Raw genomic sequence first — 24,881 nt, forward strand, 5'->3', positions numbered from 1 at the left:
CGGTTTTTCAAGCTACAAACAACTTTGCTCTCTTAATAGTATATTTTTGGGATCAGAGTTCTTAATTTTAATAGAGTCCAATTTTTCTGTCTGCTTTTTCATAATTGGTTAAGGAATTTTTCCATGCTTAAGGTATTAGAGATGTTCTCTTGTTGTCTGCATACACTTCCCATTTAGACTGATAATATACTTGGAATGGATTTCGTGATATGAGGAAGGTGTTATACGAGCTATCTTACAGATAGCGTTATTTCAGATTCATTTTCCATTCTTCCTTCTGTTCTCTGCTCCAGGAGGCTGGCCTGTCACCTATATGTAATTGTGACTAATTTAGCTGAGTTGTAAGAATTTTCCTTGGGAGTGCTTCGGAGTTAAAGTCCACTCTGATGGGCCAGGTGCTCAATTTGTGGCCCTTATTATTGTCAGACCTCTAGGAAGTTCCCTCAGACATACTCCTGTCAGAATTTTTGTTGTTGCTTTTCTTTCCTTTTCCTTGCTATTATCGTAAGAGTACCAAACCTGGTCTAGTGATATTGTATACTTTGTAATGAACAGCTGTTCACACACAGATGAAATGTAGGGAAATTCTGCATATTCTTCCTACTCCTCCGGAGAACATCTTTCATAAAGAAATATTTGATTATATTTGTTGAGATTTCTTTGTAAATCTTAATGTCAGAGACACCTATTAGTTCAACGAGGCATCCAATAATTCGATAATAATGAGTCAGGCAGGTTTATATTTATTTAAACGTCTTGTGCTGTGCTTAGCTGCTCAGTCATGTCCAACTCTTTGCACACCCATGGACTGTATCCCTCCAGGCTCCTCTGTCCATGGGGATTCTCCATGGGTTGCCATTCTTCTCCAGGGGATCTTCCCAACCCAGGGATCGAACCCAGGTCTCCCACATTGCAGGCAGGTTTTTTACCATCTGAGCCACCAGGAAAGCCCAGTAGACGTCTTAGGGTGTAATAATTTCAGTAACCTACATTTCCCATGGATTGATCATGGATTATATGTTCACTGACTTTTTTGAGGAAGAAAACAAAAATACAAGAAATTATTAAAGTTATTTTCGTTTTTATTTATTCTTAGTAGTTAAATTCAGCCTAAGTCCAGTGCTTCCATTTATACACTAAAAGCAAAGCCAGTCTACCACTGAAATCATATGATAAATTTTATTTTTTGGCAATCTCTTTTCTGTTCATTCTTGGGGGAAAGAAATACCTCACTTTTTGTTACTTATATGAATTGAGAAAATTAGTGCTGAATTTATAGAATGGCAACATTCAAAGTGACCCAGAACCATTAACTCTTTGGTAGTAACTATAAATTTCAGAGACACATCTCTCATAGTTCCCTGCTTCACAATCAAAACAAGAGAAATCACCAACCATTACATGTCAACTATAACCCGTATAGTATATTCTAGCTACAAATATATGAAACTGTGGCTTGAATGTGTGTCAAGAGAATGTTTTAGAATTACCCTTGCTAAATAAGATGAATGATTACATTAGCATTTCTTTTCAGATGTTCTTTTTAACTCATTTGAAACTATCTGCAGATAGAAATAGAACTAGTTTGAATGGTGATCTCAATATGAAATACAGAATTCACAGAATAGACAAAATTGTTGATGTAACATTCAATAACCAGGGTGCTATGAATTTTACATTAAAATTCACTTATGTAGTAAAAATAGAGCTGTCGTAGCTAGAAAAAATTATTTTCAGAGGCAGCAGTTACGCTTGGTGGAAAAGAACAGCTCTACATAGAAAGAAAATCCAAGATGTATGCAAAGTAAACACCAGGATATTTGATATATATAATTTAATCAGATAGTACATAAACTATGACATAAAACAGCAGTTTCCTAGAATAGTTATAGGCTGCAACACATGCAACCAGTTAGAAAATGGGTTGAGGTCATACTCTTTGACAGTAGACTTATAAATACAAACATAGAATTAGGTAGATGCATGCATTGTCTGCCTTTTTGTGTCATCAAATCATCTTAAACCAGTAGATTGATAAGAATTCAAGCAGTAGAAGTATTGCTGATTCACTAAATTCTTGCCCAGTGAAGTGAGACTGTTAACCTCATAGAGCCGCGATTAACTATTGATTGATAGTTTGGTGTTTTAGATGCAAAAGCACATTTCTTCTAATTGGAAATACAGCTTAGAATTATTTTGTTGGGCAGACTTCAGATTGTCTGAAATAAGAATGCTTAACTTGTTATGTATAATTCTTCTATTCAATAGTGACAAATATCAGAGGCTAGGATTTTAGAGACTAATCCTGGTGGATTTTTGAGGGAAATCTTGTCCAGCGACATGTGTAGAAGGAAGAATATGTTAGGTTATTTTTTTTAATTGGGTGCATTGACTGGCCTAAGCATAGACATCCTCCTTTTCAGCCATATGGTTACAAAAACTGTATATTACAAAGAGTATAGAAACAAACTGAAAAGAATGTGCCACAGATCTTGGATAATTATCTATATGCAGTTAAATTTACAGATAGAAAAGAAAATACAGCCTACATCCTTATGGTGCACAATTATTTTTTAGATACAACATATCACTAATAAGTGGTCATGGTCATCAACCTTAATTGTCACCAGCAGAGAGAATGAGAGCGAGATCCGTTCGGTATAGCTTCCCTCCATCCGATAAAGCCATTATACTTTTCTTGTATGTTGGAATATTATTAATATCCAGATCCTAAATAGGACATAGACGGTATTATAATCCAGTTAAACATGGAAGTGAATTAACCACTGTCAAGTAATAAAATATGAGACAAAACTGCTTGTTATAACAATCCATTAAAAAGAGTTGGATTAAATTCTTATACAAATGTGAATAAATCACAAGGTTGTTTTTAAAATCTATTTATCACAGTTAAACACTGATTCAGACCAGTATGAAATCAAGTTAAGAACTGAAATCTACTTCTCCTCTATAAAGTTTTAAAGTAGATTCTCCAAAGTAGATGTTGGTTGCATCTGGATGGATCCATCAAGTCTGTTTAAGAAGTAAATGGCAAGGTAACTAGATTACCTGTTTATTTTTCTCACACAGATCCTTCAGTAAAGCATCCAGTTCATTTTCATCTATGTATCCATTGCCATCCTACGGGAGGGGTAATAAAACAATATATAAGCAACCTCATCCATAAAAATGGCAAAGGTAGTAAGATGGAAATGATTGAAATCCTCAGAAAATCTGCCTACTGAAAATTTGGCAGATATACTATACCTCGTAGGTCAGACCCTCAACTTTTAAACTGCTCCAAAGTTCCAAAACAGACATGAATTTCCTCTGATTCAGCACCTTACATTTGTAAAATGCTTTGAAATTTTCAAAGTGATTTTACATTTACTATTTCCCCGTATGTTAACAATATCACTACCTCTCATTGAAGTAAGAAGTTAGTCACCAGTGTTTTGATGGAGGGAGGCCATAGGCGTGGGGAAAGGATATTCCTGGCCTGTAACACAGGCAGCCCACTATCACAGCCTGCAGTGGGAGAGCTGGACTAGGGCCCCCGGAGGACTGGCCTGGTCCAGGAGGAAAGAAATTAGAAGAAGCAAAGCATGTTAACTACTGACGTCACACACAACCTTTCCTCACACGCGTGATCTCACTATAGCCTACGTGGGAGAATCCCTGCTGGGTGTTTTCATCTGGCTTAGTCCTCATTCTATCCTGCAAAGTATTATTATCTCTTGGTTACAAATGAGGAAATTAAGGATCAGAGGAGTTTGGTATTTTATTCAAAGTTCACAGGAGATAAATTGTAGCATGGGATTTGAATCAAATTTGTCTAATTTGGGATATAACGTAATTCACTTCCTATGACAAGAATAAATTGGCTGAGTAATTTTAATAGCTCATGTTTCTTTAAATATAACCTTGAGTTTGAGGCTTTTTTCCATTTCTGAGCATTTTCCAAATTTTTCTAAAAAAATCAAATTACAGATAAGAAACACTTTTTTTTTTACCTGATCGTATAACTCAAACGCTTTATTGAACTCTTTCCCACACATTTTGACTCCCTAGATGATAGAGAAGAGGGCAAAGATTAAAATGCTACAATTATATTTCATTGTGCTTCCCTTGGCAGATATCCCACATTTTAACTTTTTGAGAAATATTATGTATGGTAGAGAAAAAGAAAAATACCTGAAATTTAAGAAGAAAATTCTCCTGCACTGGTAGTAATCTTTTGAGAGAAAAACATTATATAACTGCATTAGATTTTTGACAAAGATCAGCTTACAATGATAATATTTGCATAGTTCCTAAACTCACCTGGCCATCTCAGTTAATTCCAGCTTCCCATCATTATTTGAATCAAACAGTTTCAGCTGAAAGACAGAAGGCATTATTTTGTATTGAAAAAGAATACTTATTTCATAGAGAAGGAAATTCAAAATACAGAAGTTTGAGTAATTAATTATCTACATAGACAGCAAAATTCTAGAAACTAGCATTTATTAAACTTTCAGTGCAAAATTTCAATTCTATTACTTGTCAATTGCTGAAGTTTATCACAACAATATAAAATAGAGTAAGAGTGATCTTACGCTAGACTTCTGGAACATCCTTGTTTATTTTTCTTGTAAATATGTGTTTATATGTATCAAGATGTAGGAGATATGGTGTCTGGCAGTACATAGCACATCCTGAAACTTTCCAGATAATAGTAGGAAAATATATATTTAATTTGTTTTCCTCTTTTACAGCATCAAAGAATATAAGCAGATAATATGAATAAATCCTTACAGAATAAATTTTTGAGTATGTGATCTTTTGATAGATGAAAATTACCTAACTCCACAAGAAAGGAAACGCTTATACATGGAGCCTTGAAGCTAGCCTTACAAGGTAGAAGCTTCGTAGGTATTTCACTTTTCAAGTGAAATGATACATGTGTGCATATGGTGCCCACACCATGGTTTATTTATTTCATCCTGTGTAGTCTTGGGAATTAGCCAGAACACAGTAATATTTCATAGGCTCTTGGCTATAATCTTTTCAAGATCAGTCTTACCATTAGGTCTGTATACTCAGCTAGCTTTGTATCATCAACAGTCTTGTTTGCTTTTTCCAGCAAGTCCTTTAGAAAGTTCTGTTAAGCCAAAAAAACAGATACATTTCATCAATAACAATCTGCTTTCTTTACAGCCTGCTTTGAAATGGAACACCCCAGGAATACAAAGAAAGTTTCTTTTTGAGAATAGGACTGGATAAAAGGAGGACAGTAGAAGAGAGGGCCTCTTGGCGTTCCAGCAGTGATGCTGCCTTTGACAGGCGTGATATCTGCCTTTTATTGAGCACTGATCTGTCATACCATGCTATGGTATGCTATGCTTTTATGATTTCAATTAAAAGAGAAGTTAGATTGTGCACCATGTAGGAATCAGAGTAAAAACTTATAAAGCCAGCCTGCCCAATGGATGCATTTCTTCCTAATGGTATCTTCACAGATACTCATGTGATTCTTCTCCAAGAAATAAGAAACACTATGTGTGTGTGCATGCTAAGTCACTTCAGTCATGTCCAACTCTTTGCGACCCTATGGACTCTAGCTTGCCAGGTTCCTCTGTCCATGAGATTGATTCTCTAGGCAAAATACTGGAGTGGGTTGCAATGCCCTCCTCCTGGGACCGATCCTGCGTCTCTTATGTCTCCTGCATTGGCAGGCATGTTCTTTGCTGATGAGCCACTTGGGAAGCCCAAGAAACACAATGGACCCCCTTATACCTTTTGAGATATGTGAACGATTATTAGTATACAAGGTGGCGATCTACCCTTAATTTCAAGTGCATTTTCTGCCCTTACAATCTGTATTTCCATATCAGTGTATAGCTAGTATGAAGTACATTTCACTGGATTAGCTTTTAGGTTTGATGCAGTCCAAATCACCTTGGTTAGAATGTTTCACCTGACTGTTCAAACTAAAATAGTTGGCTGCAGGCGTTACCTAATTCTTGAAGGATATGAATCACATCAAAGTAGAAATTAATGTGGGAAGGATGAAAAAAAAGATGATTATTAATTTGACAGTTGAAGTTTAGGAGTGATTTTAATTTTTTTACCAGAGAAATAAATCAAACAAAAGCTTTCAAAAACTTGCCATATAAATGACAACGTACATACTTAAGAATATAATAGTTTTTCACTTTGTCTAGTGCTGTTCATTTGCAATTTATTTATTTGTGCAGAAAACGAATCACTGCAATTATGAAAAACTGAGCTGATATGTTAAGACATTACTGAAGGATTGGGTTTCTTCAGCTTTGCTGTCATATATCTCCCTCACAAATTTTCTAGTTCTGCTGGGATGATTTAACTTCATTATTTTCAAGGAAGGAGACTTCTTTCTTGGTTTCATAAATTTATTTTCACTTCAAACATTCCACTTAAAATTCAAAGTGAAGCATGGAAAATTCAAAGTTATCTGTTGGGGATGAATTTTATTTTTGAACCATATGAGGCTTTTGTCAGAGACTAATTGGGTTAAAAATCCTCATCAGAGACTAAAATGGTGGTCACAAAAATAGCCTGGGAGAAACTTCAGGACGCTGAGATTCAAAGTCATGTCTGAGCGCAAGCAATGTTTTACTCCATTATGGAATCTTAAAATTAGCTTTCTTGAAAGATCCATTAAAAAAAGAATGCCAACTTATCTTCAAAATTCCCCAGAGAGAAGTACTTCTATTTAGAATCTCTTCTGAGAATAAAATTTAGAACAAAGAAGGTCAGTATTGGAAATGAGCTAAAGTTTCATTATAAACTTGAAATGATTTGTAAAAGAATTTTTTTGGTCCAGTAAAATAAAAACACAATAATTTAACTGTCACCTTGTGGGTTGCTGAATTACAAATTTGTGAAAAAAGTAGTTTTGGTGATTTTGCGTGAAAAATGTTTACATTTCTAGTTTTGGTGATTTCGCGTGAAAAATGTTTACATTTCTAAGTGTTGTTAGTCCCATACGCTTTAACAGTTTTGCAATTTTACATGTGTGCGAAGTTGTTTCAGTCTTTGTGACCCCATGGACTGTAGCCCACCAGGCTTCTCTGTCCATGGGATTCTCCAGGCAAGGATACTGGAGTGGGTTTCTGTGGCCTCCTCCAGGGGATCTTCCCAACCCAAGTATCGAACCCACATCTCTTGAGTCTCCTGCATTGGCAGGCAGGTTCCTTACCACTAGTGCCACTTGGGAAGCCAGCAATTATACAAATATGTGTAACTCAAACAATGTTAAACTATGACCAGGAAACCATGTTTGATATTCATGTTTCCTTACATAATAGCAGAAGAGGTAACTCTTGGTGACTAAAGCTGAAAACGTTTGATGTTGTGGGAAAGAAAATTATTACTATTATCAGATATTCTGTGTCCAAAGCCAGGTTCTTTTCCCAAGCAGCTGAGTACTCTTGAAAAATTATCTAATTTCTCTGAATTTCAGTTTGTTTGTTGTATAATGGGAATTATAATACCTCCCCTGCAAATTTTCTTAGAGGATTAAACGTTAAAATACATTTTAAGCATCTAATATTATGCCTGCCACATAGCAGGTGCTCAATAATTATTAATTTGTTTCCCTTTTAGTTACTCTGTATCCTAGAGAGAGAAGATAGAGTCTTTCAGACTGAGAAGTATTGAGGTCAATTTAAAGAAATGAGAGAAAGATGGGTTTGTATTTCTGAAAGACTAGTAAATTATTGAGTTTGTGAATAATATAACTTATATTGTACCTGTATTTCACAAAATCTTTCAGATGCAACATCTTACTTGAACCTCACAATAAATTGAAAGGTAGATGTTATTACCTACATACAAAGGATGAAAAAAATGAGGCAGAATGATAAAGAGATTTGTCCAGAGACAAGACTTGATTTCAGATCTCTTTACCCTTTCTTTCCTATCTCCCTCCTCTCCTACCAGCTCCTACATATGTTTCTCAGATATGAATTGATAAGTTCATTTTCAAAGTTACAGTTTTTCCGAAGTTTGATTATATTAGGACTTTTGTTTTTCTTGTTGTTACTGAGATGCAGTAAGCCTTGGAAGCAAACTAGTTCAAAGACCACAGCTCTATGTCCTGTTTCTGCGTAGACTTCAGTTCATCACTTAACTTCTCTTCACTTTTTTCCTTATTGAGGTAAGATTAATCTCACAGAACTCACATAAAGATTAAATAAGACATGTTTAAAGTGCCTGGCATACAACTGGTGTCCAATAGTTGTTTCCTTATCTTTAAAGAGAAATCTACATAGTTGTTTAATTTATAAAATAAAATGTCAAATTTTAGTGAAAATGATCTGACTTATTTGGCTTAGTATACCACTATATATCTATCTCTCTCTCATCTATCTATCCCTTATTAACAATTTGCACACACCACAGAAAATGTCAGTTGCTGAACAGAATTTCAAGAAGTACTTGAAGTCTCTTTTTTGATGCGGTACTTTATTAACCATGTGGAAGAGTGGGTGAAAATGTGCCATTGCTTAATGTTAGTTTCTTTTGTGGGAAGTTTTTTTAAAAAACTACAAAATTCATAGTTTTATTTGAAAGGGAAAAATGCACACATTTTTATTTGCTTACCTTAAGCTCCTCAGTTTCTATGAAGCCACTGTGATCAGTATCATATTTCCTCCATGTCTGTAAATAATTTTGGATACGGAAGACCAAATACGTTAGAAAAGGTCACAATTTTCCTATTTTCAGATATTTGAAGATATCACTTGGTGACAGGTTTCTTTTACCTTCATGAATTCCTCACAGGACTTTAGCTGCTGGCATCGGAAAAGCAGCAGGAAGTTCTCTTCTGTGGGTAACACATGAGCCAACTGGAAAAGATTGAAGAAGCTGTTGTAAGGAGCTTGAAAGCAAGTCTCTCTCATTTCCTGCTCTTAGCTTTTCTTGACCATAATTTTATTACCTAGAAAACTATGAGAGGAGAAACATGGCAATCGATTTTCCCTTTCGGATACTTTGTCCCTACAAAGTGCCATTGTGTTTTGCGGCACTTGAGTGCCTTTGAGGGACCGGTTCCGGGGTCGGGGAGATGGCTGCAGCAAGCATGCCTGGGGAGTTCAGGGAAGGATGGCTGACCCTTCCCATCTGCTAGACACGCAAGCAGACTCACTCCGGTGGCTCGACCCCTGCATCCCTCCTGTGCCACAGATCAGGTCCTTTCCTGTGAGGGACAGAGGATGGCACACATGGGGCCACACATTTCATGTAGAAGAAAAGACGCTGAGAGGTATGAATGCAGCAGAGAGGACAGAAGGCAAAAAATGACTTCTGAAGTCAGAGGAGAAAGCTTGTGAAGAGATGCAATGGAATATAATCTCAGGACAATTGTAAAACAATAGAGAGATGGAAAAAAAACACTACAGTGAACTGTGGGAACGGAATGGTAACAGGGAATATCAGTTCTCGAATGTTTGGTCTCTGCTAAAAGGACATCTGTTGCTTGAGACCAGGGCTGAAATTTTATTTGATGATCTCCCTTGAGTGACCCGATGACATTTCTCCCAAGATTTCATTGTGTAACTTCGATGCTCCTTTTTTTTTTTTTTGGTGGAGAGAAAGACTCCAGATCCCATTTTAAGATGAATACAATCTCTCTATTGTGTGCAGGGAGAGCGGGAGCTGGACGGATGGCCTAATGAAGGTGTGTGCTCTATTCCTGGGCAGCTGCTAATTAGCTGTGGTCCCCAGCAACTCCCTTAGCCGTTTCTGGAGCTTAGCATACTCCTCACTTAAAATAAGGAGTTGAAATAGAAACTAGTGTCTCTTAAATGTATTGGGCTCAAAATGACTTTGAGAATCTGTTAGAATCACTGCATCTTCACCATTAAAGAATGAACCTACAACACTGTATTTCATCTAATTTCCAGAAGTTGGTGAATCCCCTGAAGTATAGGCATGGACCCTCATCTGTGAATTTTAGACTAAAAAACCCATGGTCTAGATAAAACTTTAGGTCAGCATACATGCCAAAAGTCTACCAAATTATAGAAAAGACTCTCACACTAAAAACAAAAAAAAATATTGTCCTTTTAGGTCCATTAAAAAATTTAAAATATAAAATGCATCATTCTATCTTATATGCAAGTAACCTCAGCTTCTTTATGTTATATATGCCCTTTAATTTATCTTGTCTTTAGATCTTTGAAATAATATCTCAAATTAGAATCATTCAGGTACTAACAACGGGATGAAACTAAGGGGCAGAGCCAGCTATCTTATTAGGATGTTTGGTACGACTGTCAGAAACACTTTCTTATTTCCAAACAAAGGTCACTAGTATGGTTATGCATTAATGCAAGCATTAATTTAGGAAACAGGAAATAGCCAATGCCAACTCTTTCTTTATTGGTATGTAAATTGTCAGATACCACTTTGTAAGCTTTCGGTAGACCTACCCATAACCCACCCCTTCCAGGAGGGCAAAGACTAGTCTTTGTCTGCGTCCCCTGAATACTTAGTGTGGTGCTCAACAAGTTAGGTGCTTGACATAAATGTTTGGAATTGGTTAATAATTTTACTTCAGTAAAAATACTTACTTAACATGATCTGTAGTGAGCATATTTTTTTATCTTCATTGTGATTTTCTATATTGCTTGGATTTTCAAAATTACTGTACATTGTTTTGAACAAAATAATAAAAATAATATTTTCTTAAAAAATCTACTTATCAAAACCCACCAAATAGATAAAAACAGAAAAACTAAAAGATTGGACTAGAAACAATGACCACATGTAAAATTAGGGAAATGTTAACCTCTTTTGTTTCAAAAATTAAACTTCACATAACTTGCATAAAGTTCAGAGGTCTCTAGGAATGTCAAATATAGAGATGGTAAAATTGCTCTTCATGTTTAGTATAAACGTATATTTCAAAAAAAAAATAAACGTATATTTCTTCACCCCTGCTATTTTGGTCCTAGTTGGTTTAATTATAATAAAATACATATTATATCTACATGCAACATAGTCAATCTTTTAATTTAATTGAACTGTTAATGTTAAACTCAATACAGAGCCATCATATTTTATAGAAGTTAGCAATGAGTCTTAAACACATAAAACACTGTCATAAGACAAACCAGCCACTAAGAGAGAAGCAATGAGTAGGTGTGGACAGGACATGGCTGTGTGCTCAGTTGCTAAGTTGTGTCTGACTCTCAGCAACCACAAGGACTGTAGCAGCCAGGCTCCTCTGTCCAAGGGATTCTCCAGGCAAGAGTACTGGAGTGGGTTGCCATTTCCTTCTCCAGGGGATCTTCCCAACCCAGGGATCGAACCCCTGTCTCCCACATTGCAGGTAGACTCTTTACCGACTGAGTTATGAGGGAAGCCCCTACACAACAAACGAATAACAAATCATCTTTTTTTTTCGCGTATTTTTTGCCACGTCATGTGGTTTGTGGGATCTTAGTTCCTGGACCAGGGATTGAACCCAGACCCTTGGCAGTGAAAGCACCTAGTCCTAATCACTGGACCACTAGGGAAAGCATATGAATCAATATTCAAATTTCAGAGCTGGATGCAGTAACTCTCCAGCTATTGACTCTAAGACCATATCTACAATGTGACTGAGGTCTTTTACAGAAGCTGTTAAGTAGGGCTGTTCTTGCCTCTATTTTGATAAGTCACTGTTGTCAACAGTATTGTCCTGTATTACTTGTTCCAAGTTTATTGGTGATTTCTTAATTTTCAATCTGCCTGCCTGCTTTTTTATAAACTCTAAACTTTATTATGGATTGGAGAAGAGAGTTAAGAAAAGCAAGGAAATGAATGGAAGGCAGATAACTGTGGCTACTAGGAGAATCTTTCAAAGCCTCATTTAGCTGATGGGCTTGTCACTGAGAGTGGGGAGGCAAAAATTTCTACTTGCCGGTCTTCTCTTTCAGCCTATGTACATCTTGAGGAAAGCGTCTCTGACTTAATTAATGTTTCCTTGCCTGGCGCCTGCAAGAATTTCCATAGATATTTTACTTAACCAATGAATGAAGGCAGTTGACTATCCAGGATCAACATAGGCTGCAAATACGTAGAAATAAAGTTCCTTTGGAGAGAATTCAAACAGCTTACTACGACGTTGTGGATAGGGGTTGGAGTGGCCACTGTGACTGACATCCAGAGTTCTCTTTAGGCGCTGCTGCTGCTACTGCTAAGTCACGTCAGTCGTGTCTGACTCTCTGCGACCCCATAGACGGCAGCCCACCAGGCTCCCCCGTCCCTGGGATTCTCCAGGCAAGAATACTGGAGTGGGTTGCCATTTCCTTTTCCACTTTAGGTGCTAGGAGTGTTGTTATGGTCTCAACCGTCAGGTTTCTTTGGGAGATTACCTGGGCTGACGAGAGCTGTGTTCCCAAGATGCACATGGGGATATAAAACCTAGCTCACTCACTCAAAACTTGGGACATCTCCGAAGCATTGTCCCAGTTCAGAGCTCACTGTAGGGTCAGCCAAAGTTGAGACTGCATCACAGCCCAACGTCTCGCTCTGCCCAGCTTTGTTCTTTTATTTCCCCTGGACAGGCACTGATTCCAAGAGCACTTCCTAATAAACTTCCTCATTGCTTCTCTTCACCTCAGATATGGTCCCCAAAGGAACCAACCTATCCCATGGCAGCGATCTTTACCACGTCTCTTCTCTTACTAGCCATAATATGGAGCTCGTGACTATGTTTTAGATTAGGCTGAAATCCCTCTGTGGCTCACGTGGCCATGATTCAGAACCTAAGAGGCACTGGACTGCACGCTGGGGATTCATAGTCACTGACAGTAAAAACTTTACAGGGAGGCAGATAATTAAAAATTTTGTTTCAGACAATTTCAAAGCAACAGATAACTACAGTGGTAAAGCTACATGCTAGGTGCTAGGAGAGGACATGTGAAGGACAACTTTACTAAAAATATAAATGACTGAGATATCTTTTAAAGCACACACAAGGCATAATTTTTGAAGACAATCTTGGTGCATGTTAGATTCTTTCAACACATATTAGTAAACCATTCACTTTCTTGGTTTGGAAGCCAAAGAAATATTTTTCTAGCCAATGAGAAGTGAGCCCAGGAAATTGGGAAATTTAAAAGGCAAATAATCTTTTCACACAAATTAAAGGCTAGTTGAATTTAATAATTTGAATTTGACAAGTTATAAGAATGGGGAAAACATTGACATTAAGAAAATTGGCATAGATTTTCTAATGAAATATTTTTATTTTTAATAATAATAGCAAGTACATTTATTGAGTTTATGTAGTGTGCCAGGGCTTGTCTGTTTTTGACGTGTGTTATCTGATGTTGATATTCATATGTCATCCATGTTCACAACCAAGGAAACAGAGGCTCAGAGAAGGTAAATGACCTGCTATCACATAGCTTATAGGTGGAGCCAGATTTGAAATCAGTCTGACTTTTTGATTTTGAGACTCTTGTCCTTTAACTATCACCCTCCATTAAAATCTTCAGTCTTAATAAACTATTTTTAAAAATCTATCAAGAATGAGGTTCTAAATCAGATTTTAGTGTCAGTCATTTCCCCAAACTCTGAGGTAGAAAACTGTGTATGGTTAGTCGCTCAGGCGTGTCCAATTCTTCACAACCCCATGGACTGTAGCCCACCAGGCTCCTCTGTCCTTGGAATTTTCCAGGGACGAATACTGGAGTGGGTTGCCATTTCCTCCTCCAGGGTATATTCCTGACCCAGGGATTGAACCCTCATCTCCTGCAAGCCTCCTGCATTGCAGGTGAATTTTTTACCACTGAATCACCAGGGAAGCCTGAGGTAGAAAACTAGTTTACTATTTAAAAAATTACATTTATTATGGTTAAACTTACATGCTCAAATCCCACTATCAAGAAAAGAAGGAAAGTCTAGAAAAATGCCTGCTTCCCTGGGAGGGTTATTACAATTTTACAACTGAAATAGCTTTCAGATCTATTTTTCCAGTGGATGCACTGACCTGGACAGATAGACACAGTAAAACTGGAGAGCATGCTATTTTCTCACACAGTGCCCAAGCGATCAGGTGAAAAGGTTGCAGATTTGACATCCAGCTAAGGGAAACATCTATACTTAATGTGAGCACCAGAGAAGGAATTTCTATTATCTGCTAAATCATTCAGTCTCCCTCTTTGACTATTTTAATCAATCTTCTCTGCAATAGAGCTATTAGTCTGAATAAATTTAGAACATTTTGACTGTCATGGTATTTGTTAAATTATCTCAGAATTTCAGAGTTCCTGTTTTGAGTTTGTATCAACAATCTCTTTATTATCAAGCTGTATTTGTGTGAATTTTAAAATCTATTTAAAAGACATGAAACTTAAAAGTTCACAAGAAAGTATATTTGTACATTACCCTTCTTTTTACATGTTTTTACATGTCTAGGTAGTAACAGCATGTTGTTGGAAAGTGTCAGTCAACTTCATTAAAACAGACGTTTGAAAGTTAACCACTATATTTTCTGATTTTTTGAAAAACACGTTTCAATTAGAGCCAAGTCAATTTGACCTGGAAAGCAGACTACCTCATAAATACCATTTGCTTTATTTGATTAGATTTTGATGAGCCCCTAAATACACCTACTAAGTGGACAATACATAAGCAAATCTAATCTCTTTTCCCTTTGAACATGGAAGTTATGGTGTACTTGATGTGAGTCGATGGGAATCTATAGATTATTTTAAGTTTTGGAAAGCCTTTTTTTTTTTTTATTCCTTCAAAGCTGGCTGAAATTCGTGTATTTATACTCCATGTTACATATAGGATTTCTTAGTAAGTGATATATGTCAAATTGGAAAACAGAAAGGATGAACTTGATTTAATACAACTAACTCACTGGTGACACTAGAGGGCAGGTTATAAATTCAGGCATTCCCCACTCTCCTCCATTTTGTACATGTAATCTGTAGCTTTCAGTTCCTTTTTTCCAACGATGTTTTGGAATCTCTTCTTTTTTCTTATCCCTCCTCTTTAACCAGGTTAAGTGCCATCAACCTGCATGTGACCTACAGCAACCGTCTCTTCCCTCTTCCTCCACCCTCTCCTCGTTCATCCAAGTACTGACCCTCCTCACTTCCTTCTGTGGCTTGGCCGCTAACTCTGATTAATAAAAAGAATTCTGGAATCAGAGTCAGATCTAGACCTGTATAAATGTTCTGTCACTCCTTGCCAGTGGGACCTTAGATCATTCAACCTTTCTGAGCTTCTGAGCTTCAATTTCTTTACCCTTAAACTGAGAAATCTTGGCTACCTTTTCCTCTGGGTCCCATGCAACACAAATTTCCATGTCCTGGAATAATTAAACTTTCTAATGAAGTCTTATGTGTTTCACTTCTCTTCCTTTAAACTCTTTCTGCTTTTGGTGATTGGAAGTTCTTCCCAAATCATGTTTCAAGTGGTTTGGTCAAATGACTTCTCTACACTTTGTGCATCCCTGTTCAACCAGGCTAAATTCAAGCCTTGTTATAAGTAATCAATGAACTGAAGTTTGAAAATACTTTCTTTTAATGCAGAAAATATGTGGATTATAAATGCAAAAAAAAGGCTGAGTGGTTTAGAGGAAAGTGGCTGAAATTCTATTTAAGCTACAGCTTTCCTCAACTATAAATTTATTTTATTTTGTTATTATGAGGATCAAATGAGATCACATGTTTGAAAACACTCCATAATTGTGTGCGTGCTCAGTCCCTTCAGTTGTGTCCGACTCTTTGCAACCTATAGACTATAGCCCTCCAGGCTCCTCTGTCCATGGGATTCTCCAGGCAAGAATACTGGAGTGGGTTCCATAATTGTGTAATGTCATACAAATAAATGAAAATTCTCTTTCTTACTGTTACTGCTACAAAAGTTCCTCAAGTCTTCATTTCAGTCTTCATTAACTTCTTCATTCTCTTCTGTTAACTATCTCTATCTTTCCTCACACAGAAATCCTTTTCTTTCATAGAACAGTTTCTTTCCCAAACTTCTGTGGAAATTCCTTACATCAAATCTCTAGGAAAATGTATCTGGTAGTAACTCCTAGCTTCTCATTCAAATTAGACCTCAAATAATACTTCATAAATGATTATCCCATATAATATGCAGTAAAATATAGATTCAAAATAGATTTATTCATCTTATCCTTTTAAAAATATAGAATCCATGTGAATCAGATCCATGCTTTTTGTGCTACTGTTACAACCTAGGTTCACTGAAGAAATTAAAAATAGCTGAGCCCATTGGAGCCCTTAAGGTGAAATACATTAGATACAAGAAGAGAGTATTTTCTGAACTAGAATTATAAAGTATGCCAAACTCTCAAATAGCCCCATCTATAATTTCACTGATTTCAGAATTTCTGACTAGTTTTGAATAATTAGATTTATGTCATCTCATTTATGTTCATTTCAATGTTATTTTCTTATCCTTGATGATTCATATCTTGATTAGTTGGCCTCTATGTCAATCTATAAGTCCCATTACTATTAATTTATCTATTTATATAGTAATGAGTTATGCATAGGCAAAGGGAAAAGTGTATACTCCAGGGAAATATTTTAATTACAAAGATAATAATAGTATGTCCTTCTTTAACTCCATTTGTAGTAGCTGTTTAAAAATAAGTATATTTCACATTGACATCATTGGTGTCCTATAACATCAATCTTTGAAAACCAGGTTAGTTCTCTGCATCAAAGGTAAATTATGACTAAGAATACTTCACAATCTAATACACTAAGAACATTATGTGAAGAACATAATTATGTCTATTATTTGATATATTTTAAACTATGACCTTATTAATTTTTCTGGACAAAGTTATCCACTCAATTTCTCTAATGAGTTGGAGAGATAAAAAAAAAAAAGTAGCTGAGACATTAAATTTTATAAAAGTAAAAGTACTGTTTCACACATCTGAAGAATGCAAAAGAGTTAATGTATAGTCAAAGCTTTGCTTCCTTGATTCATAGACAAAAAAGTTGTCTTCACTAGGAAAAGATAAGATTTGACACCCAAGTTTCAACTTTTAAAGACTCAAAAGAAAACTATACCTACACATCATAAAATATTCACTCACTTTAAGTTCTTGTGTTTTTACATGGCTAACTGGCAACTTAAAATGGAACTTCAGAAAACAAGATGCAACTTTTTGCCATGATATCATCTTTAGGAACTGCAAATAGTTCATTTTATATTCAAACGGAAAAGTTTACACTGTTAATAAGAAATACCAGTGAACCGTGTTCTTGGTTAGCGTTTTATTCAACTGAGGCTGGTAAGGTAATGGGATGAGTACTCATCCAGAAGTTTGGAACTTGAGTCTCTAACTGCACCAGGGCCAGCAGACAGTTGCATAGCCAGAGACAAATCATTTGACTTCTTTAGGTCTTAGTTTTGTAATATATTAAATTTCAGCTTGGATTATGAAAATTTTTAGGTCTGTTTCATTTCTGAACAGTTTTTTATTTTATATCTCTGAACAAAAGATAGCATGTTACTTAACTAAAATAAACCTCTTAGAACAGGTTTTGCCTATCATGTTTGAGTTGAATACAACTCCAAAAAGCTCGCTTATTAAAACCATATGAGAACAATGCGTAAGTTCCTTACCTCTACAATTCCTATTTTCCCATCATCTCTTTGTCCATACTGATCCACAAAAGTTTTCATCTCAGGTGATAATTCCTAAAATTATAACAAGCCAGGTAAGAAGAAGGTTTTTTTTTAAGAAAACAAACAGTATGCTTGTTGTCATGTTGATAACTTGTTACAAAGAAAAACTGGAATTAGAACCATTTAGAATTATGCATATTGATTAACCTTTTCATGAAAATTAGGATTATAACTGATGCCCCAGTTTTACTGGTTTGAAATGAAAGACATAATTTCTGAATCAGTCTTTATGATTTATCTTCTATTATTAGTTTTGAGAATATGTTATCCTTTAATAATGTAGTCAGAATTATTCTGTTCATAACCTTTAGTGAATTTAAATACAGTGATCCTTGTGAATGTACCTTGACACTATTTACTTCCGGGAAGATTATTTTACATTGCTGCACTAATTATCCTATAACATTTTCCTTATTATAACATGCTTTATCCATGGAAGTTAATATTGTGTTTTCACTTTGGACAAGCAAATGTGAATGTTCAAAAGCAACACATTTGTAAACGAAGAAAGTTTCCAGCATGGAAGAAGTTGGAAATGTTCTTACAAATTAAAAATCAGAAAAATTTGTGTCAGATTAACAAAAATGACTTGACCAATTTGTACTTTCATTAGAAATAGGCAATACTGATGACCTTAGTTTGGATTACTGATTGCATATGCTGAAGATCTTTGCCTCCAAGAGTAATTTAGGGAGTAGTTCTCCAGTGTTTCCTTGTCTCCATTTTCTACCAACAGGATGTTTTTGCTCCCATTTAGTTATGTACAGAAGATATATTGAAGAGGATCAAAGTGAAAGCTTTCATCTCATTTGACTTATTTTTTTCAATCTATTCTATTGCTTACATAACCTCTTCACATATTGACAGAATAGATAGCTCTGAACTGTAAACTAATGACCTGAACATAGATAGAGCTAGTATTCAGGAAGTTGGATTTATACCCTTGGGTCTTCAACATAGCCCATTTAAAATAGCCCTATTGCATTAACTGAAGCTGATGTAAAATAGGTCAGCCTTTATGAATGTCCTATTCTGTGTCCTTGGAAAAGTAAATTAAGGTCTCAGTTTTTATCATAACTAACAAGATGGTGATAGTATCTATCACACACATTTGCTCTAGGGATAAATAGCTTAATAGAGTTTGAGGACTATACTGAGGCTGAATATTATTATTGTTAGTGTTACAAAATACTACTTTGGTTAAAGGTAAGTATCTTTAATAGAAGGTAACAAATAGTAATTAAGCAGCTTAAAATAGGCTTAAAAAAACTCTTTCAATATGGATTAATTTCAACTTGCCTTTATTACCTTAAACAGTGCAAAACATAATTACAATGATAATGATAATAAATTAAAGCTTTATAAAAAATAAATGTAAATTTAAAGACTGTTTAGTGGAAAACGGTAGTTCTGAAAGTATATTAAGTTATTGTATTTCATTAATGTTATATTCACCTACAGTTGATGTTGAAGCTGAAACTCCAATACTTTGGCCACCTCATGCGAAGAGTTGACTCATTGGAAAAGACCCTAATGCTGGGAAGGATTGGGGGCAGGAGGAGAAGGGGACGACAGAGGATGAGATGGTTGGATGGCATCACCGACTCGATGGACATGGGTTTGGGTAGACTCCGGGAGTTGGTGATGGACAGGGAGGCCTGGCGTGCTGCAATTCATGGAGTCGCAAAGAGTCGGACACGACTGAGCAACTGAACTGAACTGAACTGAATATTAGTGAAATTTTTGAAATTTCACATTATTAATATGCTAAGCCAAATAATTTTTCTGTTAATATGGTAAGATCTGTTATCCTATTGCTAGAAATGCAAAGAAACCTGGTTTATAAGTTCAACCTTTAACTTCTAAAAAAAAAAGGAAGAAAAAATAGATAAAAGTTGATTTAATATAATAAGGCCAGTAGTGAAATATTTGTCTAATACATGAATGTTTCAATTCATATCTTGATTTAGATTTTAACTATTCAAACCTATGTTACAAAATTCATAATATATTAAATTATCAAGCTGTTAAGCAACTTGATATAATCCTGTACCTGTGCTCAGATTTGGTATTAATCCAATAATAACATCTTCCAATATTCTAAGATTGGAAACTTAGCAGTAGAAAAAGATAATTAAGATCTAAAATTTTAAAAATTCTAACATGAAATCATTTTTTACAAAAAGTATTTATATTAAAACGGGAAGAGGAAAAGAAATATCTGAAAACATGTATAGAGTTTCTAAATACCTGAATTTCTAAACTGAAAATAAATATTAAAATTACTTCTAAGACAATTAAAATATAATCATTTAGCTGCTGGAAACATCTTTAAAGGTTTTAATTAGAAGTTTTATGGTAAGTAAGATTTTCCAACCAGGTATTTTAAATATATATATTTTAACTGTGGAAGAAAATAATTTGTTTTATTAGTCAAAGATACATAGATCTAAAATGATTGTATTGCATGAATTTATTTACATGGTAATGTATAAGATGGTATGGAGAGAGTATATAAAACATTTTCAATTTTATTTGATACCGTCCTATTATACTTTCAAACTTATGTAATATCAAATCTGGGTAAAACAATTCCCAGAGTGTCGTGTGCGTGCTCAGTCGTGTCCGACTCTTTGTGACCCCATGGGCTGTAGTCCGCCAGGCTCCTCTGTCCGTGGGATTCTCCAGGCAAGAATACTGGAGTGGATTGCCATTTTCTCCTCCAGGGGATATTCCTGACCCAGGGTCCCAGAGTGCTCTCTGGTTTTAAATCAATTTGATTTAAATCATTGGATTTTAGCCACTGATAGTTTTTAATGCATTATAAATCATTTTAGTGTCCTCTGGCGTTCCTTTGGAGCTTCCCTGATAGCTCAGCTGGTAAATAATCCGCCTGCAGCAATGCAGAAGACCCCTGTTCAATTCTTGGGTTGGGAAGATCCCCTGGAGAAGGGATAGGTTATCCACTCCAGTATTCTTGGGCTTCCCTGGTGGCACAGATGGTAAAGAATATGACTGCAATGCAGGAAACCTGGGTTCGATCTTTGGGTTGGGAAGATCCCCTGGAGGAGGGCATGGCAACCCACTCCAGTCTTCTTGCCTGGAGAATCCCCATGGACAGAGGAGCCTGGAGGGCTAGGCATTATTTTGATATGTTGTACAGAGATATGTGCCACACAATTTTCAATTTAGATAGAACAAAAAGGTGACTATTAGTGAATTATCTATCTATCTATCTATCTATCTATCTATCTATATATATATGTATTGCCATACAGTTCAGTCTTGTCCAACTCTTTGTGATCCTGTGGGCCACAGCCTGCCAGGCTCCTCTCTCCAAGGGATTCTCCAGGCAAGAATACTGGAGTGGGTTGCCATTCCCTCTCCAGGGGATTTTTCTGACCTAGGGATCGAACCCAGGTCTCCTGCATTGCAGGCATATTCTTTACCATCTGAGCCACCAGGGAAGCCCATATATATGTATACTATTATGTATATAACTCAGTTCTGCAGGTGGTGAGTTGCTAAAAGCTCACACAATTATATTTTCTTCTAAAGATATATCTTTGTATCTTCATATATATGTATATATATAATGTACAATCTCTATGCTGACAGTATCTTTTCTTATGAGGCTCTTTTATGCCTAAAGGAAGTTAGTCATAATTAGTAAAAATTAACTGATAGCTTAAATTACAAATATAGCTTATTTTCAAAACTCCACTAATTGCTTCCTGTTAGAAAATCACTTTGCTTGTTTAAGATGTGTGAAGTTCTTAAAATTACTTTTTACATCTCTAACTTTTGATTTTCTTCCTCACAACAAAAATGAACCCCCTTTTGGCTAAATTTCTTGCTCATTATTATGTTGCAAACTTGTACAAATTTCCCCCAGTGAGGAAGGACATTTTCTCCTCACTCCAACCACATCAACATACCAAGAATAATAATTGGCAATAGAATAAGAGATCCATAATCTGCAGATTGGTTTCCTAACCTCCAAGGGGCAGAAATGTATTTCTACTCCTTTACTTTTCAGGCTATTAAAGAGAGGTTAAAAATTACCTAACTGAACTCAATAGAAGAGGTGGTGATCTGCTAACAGGTCTCACCCACACTTTCCTTTTAAGTACGATTAAAATACAAGTATACAATCTTTTAAAAGCTCTGATTTCATATTGTAAGGTTTTTTCCCTTTAAGGAATTTCTCTCTCTCCTTTGTCTCCGCGTCTCCCCCTCCTTCTCCCTCTCCTTCTCCCTACACAATTTCAAAGGGCACTCTTTCTCCCCTTCTCAGTAAATAAATGTTTACGTTCCCGGAAACCATTTGATTTCGCTAGCTCTATATGAGAACGCTAGAATATTTATTTGAGGGCAAAGGTCTTTTTCCTCCCTCGGAAACTTCAACCTACCAAACCAGCCTTCTTGCGCGCCTGCTGGAGCTCCTGAATCAAATTCTGAAGCTCCTTTCCTTCCAGGTAACCACTTCCTGTGAAGACAAAGAAGCACCCAGTTGTCAGACATTTCACTCTAAGTTTCTTCCCCGTTCAGTTTCCGCAATAGCTATTTTCCGGCCCCCGGAGAGGTCCCATCTTGGCCTCAATATTGATTAACCCGCAAAAGATGCAAGACAGGGCCTTGGTCCCCTCCTGGGAGAGACCCACTAAGGGCAAAGGAGGATGGTTGGGTTGGTGAGTGTAGCCGCAGAAACTCTGCAGGGTAGGGTCTCTCTCGCTCTCGCTACCCTCCACCCCAACCCCCCACTTTCTATTAGTATTATCCTTGGAGAAAGAAAAAAAAAAACTTTCAAGGTTTTGGGATAACATAGAAACAACACATAAACTTTAAAGTTCATGGTTGGCAGCCAACTGGAAAGAGATTAGGGAGATAGGGGAAGAAGCAAAGAAAAGAAATGAAGGGTAATCGGATCAGGAGGCTCAAGGAAGGCAAAAGGGTGGGACAAGGTTCTTCAAACAGTTAAAAAGATAAAAGATAATCACCGTCCGCGTCGAAATGAAGCCAGATCTCAAAAAACTGTGAGGCTGTGATCAGAGATGATTGCAGGTGGGATTCTGCCATCGTAGAGCGGAGTGGGGTGGTCTGCGTGGAGTATGCGTGTGTCAGCGCTAAAGTGGGGTGGGAACCTCAGGGTCTAGGTGCTTGTGTGTCTGTGCACGTGCGCGAGTGTGAACGTCTGTGTGTGTGTGTGTCTGTGTGTGTGTCTGTGTGTGTGTCTGTGTGTGTGTAAGAAGAAATCCTGGGCTGCCGAAGAAGGAAGTGCAGGGCGCCGGCGCCGCCAGTCGCTATCCGCGGTGCTGCTCAGCTCAGGCGTCCGCGGGAGTCCTCTCTGCGCCCCGGCTCCCGCTCTCCGTATTTATCCCGCAGTCAGGCCGGGCCACGCCCGCCCCGGCCTCCCATCCCTCAATCCCGCCTCTTGCTCGCAGCAACCTTCCACCCCTCCCTTCCCGTCTCCTCCTCCCCTCCCAGGAAAGCGAGCTGGAGCACTAGTTGTGAAGTGCAGAAAGCAGCAGGTGGTGGGAAATCCTTAGCTTAGAGACAGGTTGTTGAAAACACTCATTTCCCTCCACATTCTCATGTCCGAAAGGGATCTTATTCCTGAATAGCATAGTGAAATATCGTGTGTGAAGAGGTTTTGATTTGCAGATGGAAGAGGAAAGCTAATGAAGGGTAGAACCACATAAAGGATGCTTATATTGTGTGTGTGCCTCTGTGTGTGTGTGATTTCTCCAAGGTGTTTGAGTATTTGTTTGAACAAAGTCAGGTGAAAGTTTAATAATATTAGATTAATTTGATGAACATATGCAATGAATCCGTTGGTATCAATAACTACTCTTGTTGAGGACCATCACATGAGTATTTGTTAAGATTGTTTATATAAACAAACCTTGCCAGCATGAGAAAGCAGGATGATGTTTATTTTCATATTGAAATAGAATTATAATTGGAAAGTGACAGAATTTAAACTATAAAATCATAAAATGTAAGGATCTTTAGGGATACTACGGTTTACCTCCTCTGGATATAGAAAGAGTTAGCAAATTAAAGAAAGAGAAACCATACCTATGTGAGCTAATGAGCCAAGGCTCTGCTCAGGGACTGGAAACACATATCTCTCCTTTTTGCTATGCCAAGCAAGTTCTGTTAAAGAAATTTTCAGAAGTCTTCGGAAGTTACCCTGAGAATTGGAAAAAAAATCTAACTGAACATGTTATGTATTTTAATATAATAAATGATTTATTATTTACTTACAGACTGTATGCGGGTCAAAAAGCAACAGTTAGAACTGGACATGGAACAACAGCCTGGTTCCAAATAGGAAAGGGGTACGTCAAGGCTGTATATTGTCACCCTGCTTATTTAACTTACATGCAGAGTACATCATGAGAAACACTGGGCTGGATGAAGCACAAGCTGGAATCAAGATTGCCGGGAGAAATATCAATAACCTCAGATATGCAGATGACCCCACCCTTATGGCAGAAAGTGAAGAAGAACTAAAGAGCCTCTTGATGAAGGTGAAACAGGAGAGTGAAAAAGCTGGCTTAAAGCTCAACGTTCAGAAAACTAAGATCATGGCATCTGGTCCCATCACTTCATGGGAAATAGATGGGGAAGCAATGGAAACAGTGGCAGACTTTATTTTCTTGGGCTCCAAAATCACTGCAGATGGTGATTGCAGCCATGAAATTAAAAGATGCTTTCTCCTTGGAAGAAAAGCTATGACAAACCTAGACAGAATATTAAAAATCAGAGACTTATTTTGCCAACAAAATCAGTATAGTCAAAGCTATGCTTTTTCCAATAATCATGTATGGATGTGAGAGTTGGGCCATAAAAAAGGCTGAGTGCCAAAGAATTGATACTTTGAACTATGGTGTTGGAGAAGACTCTTGAGAGTCCTTTGGACTGCAAGGAGATCAAACCAGTCAATCCTAAAGGAAGTCAACCCTGAATATTTATTAGAAGGACTGATGCTGAAGCTGAAACTCCAATACTTTGGCCACCTGATGCAAAGAACTGACTCATTGGAAAAGATCCTGATGCTGGGAAGGATTGAAGGCAGGAGGAGAAGGGGATGACAGAGGATGAGATAGTTGGAGAACATCACCGACTCAATGGATATGAATTTGAGAAAACTCCGGGAGTCGGTGAAGGAC

At 36.8% G+C, this 24,881-nt stretch overlaps 1 protein-coding gene and 1 long non-coding RNA gene across 3 annotated transcripts; one reads left to right on the top strand and one right to left on the bottom strand.

The window, feature by feature from the left end:
• Window positions 1–1,064: 1,064 nt before the first annotated feature.
• Window positions 1,065–23,052, bottom strand: CALB1 (calbindin 1). 2 transcript variants are annotated; one of them, XM_081496846.1, is made up of 11 exons: window positions 22,704–23,052; window positions 22,116–22,192; window positions 17,641–17,715; window positions 8,790–8,873; window positions 8,629–8,685; window positions 5,066–5,143; window positions 4,324–4,379; window positions 4,195–4,234; window positions 4,014–4,067; window positions 3,070–3,141; window positions 1,065–2,730 (listed from the first exon to the last, which is right to left on the bottom strand). In XM_081496846.1, exons 1-11 carry the CDS (start codon window positions 22,780–22,782, stop codon window positions 2,617–2,619), a joined length of 786 nt encoding a protein of 261 aa, XP_081352972.1. In that variant the 5' UTR covers window positions 22,783–23,052; the 3' UTR covers window positions 1,065–2,616. The 2 variants fall into 2 exon arrangements, with proteins under 2 accessions (XP_081352972.1, XP_081352973.1); XM_081496847.1 differs by lacking the exon at window positions 17,641–17,715 and having other exon boundaries at window positions 22,704–22,782.
• On the top strand, window positions 8,045–10,968 carry LOC145508997 (uncharacterized). The gene is made up of 2 exons (XR_014055771.1): window positions 8,045–8,182; window positions 8,809–10,968. It is a non-coding gene; the product is annotated as an uncharacterized LOC145508997 (long non-coding RNA).
• Window positions 23,053–24,881: the final 1,829 nt, after the last annotated feature.

Source organism: Giraffa tippelskirchi, chromosome 6 (assembly GCF_054371585.1).
Source record: "Giraffa tippelskirchi isolate mGirTip1 chromosome 6, T2T-mGirTip1v1.2.pri, whole genome shotgun sequence".
In the NCBI taxonomy this organism is placed as follows: Eukaryota; Metazoa; Chordata; class Mammalia; order Artiodactyla; family Giraffidae; genus Giraffa; species Giraffa tippelskirchi.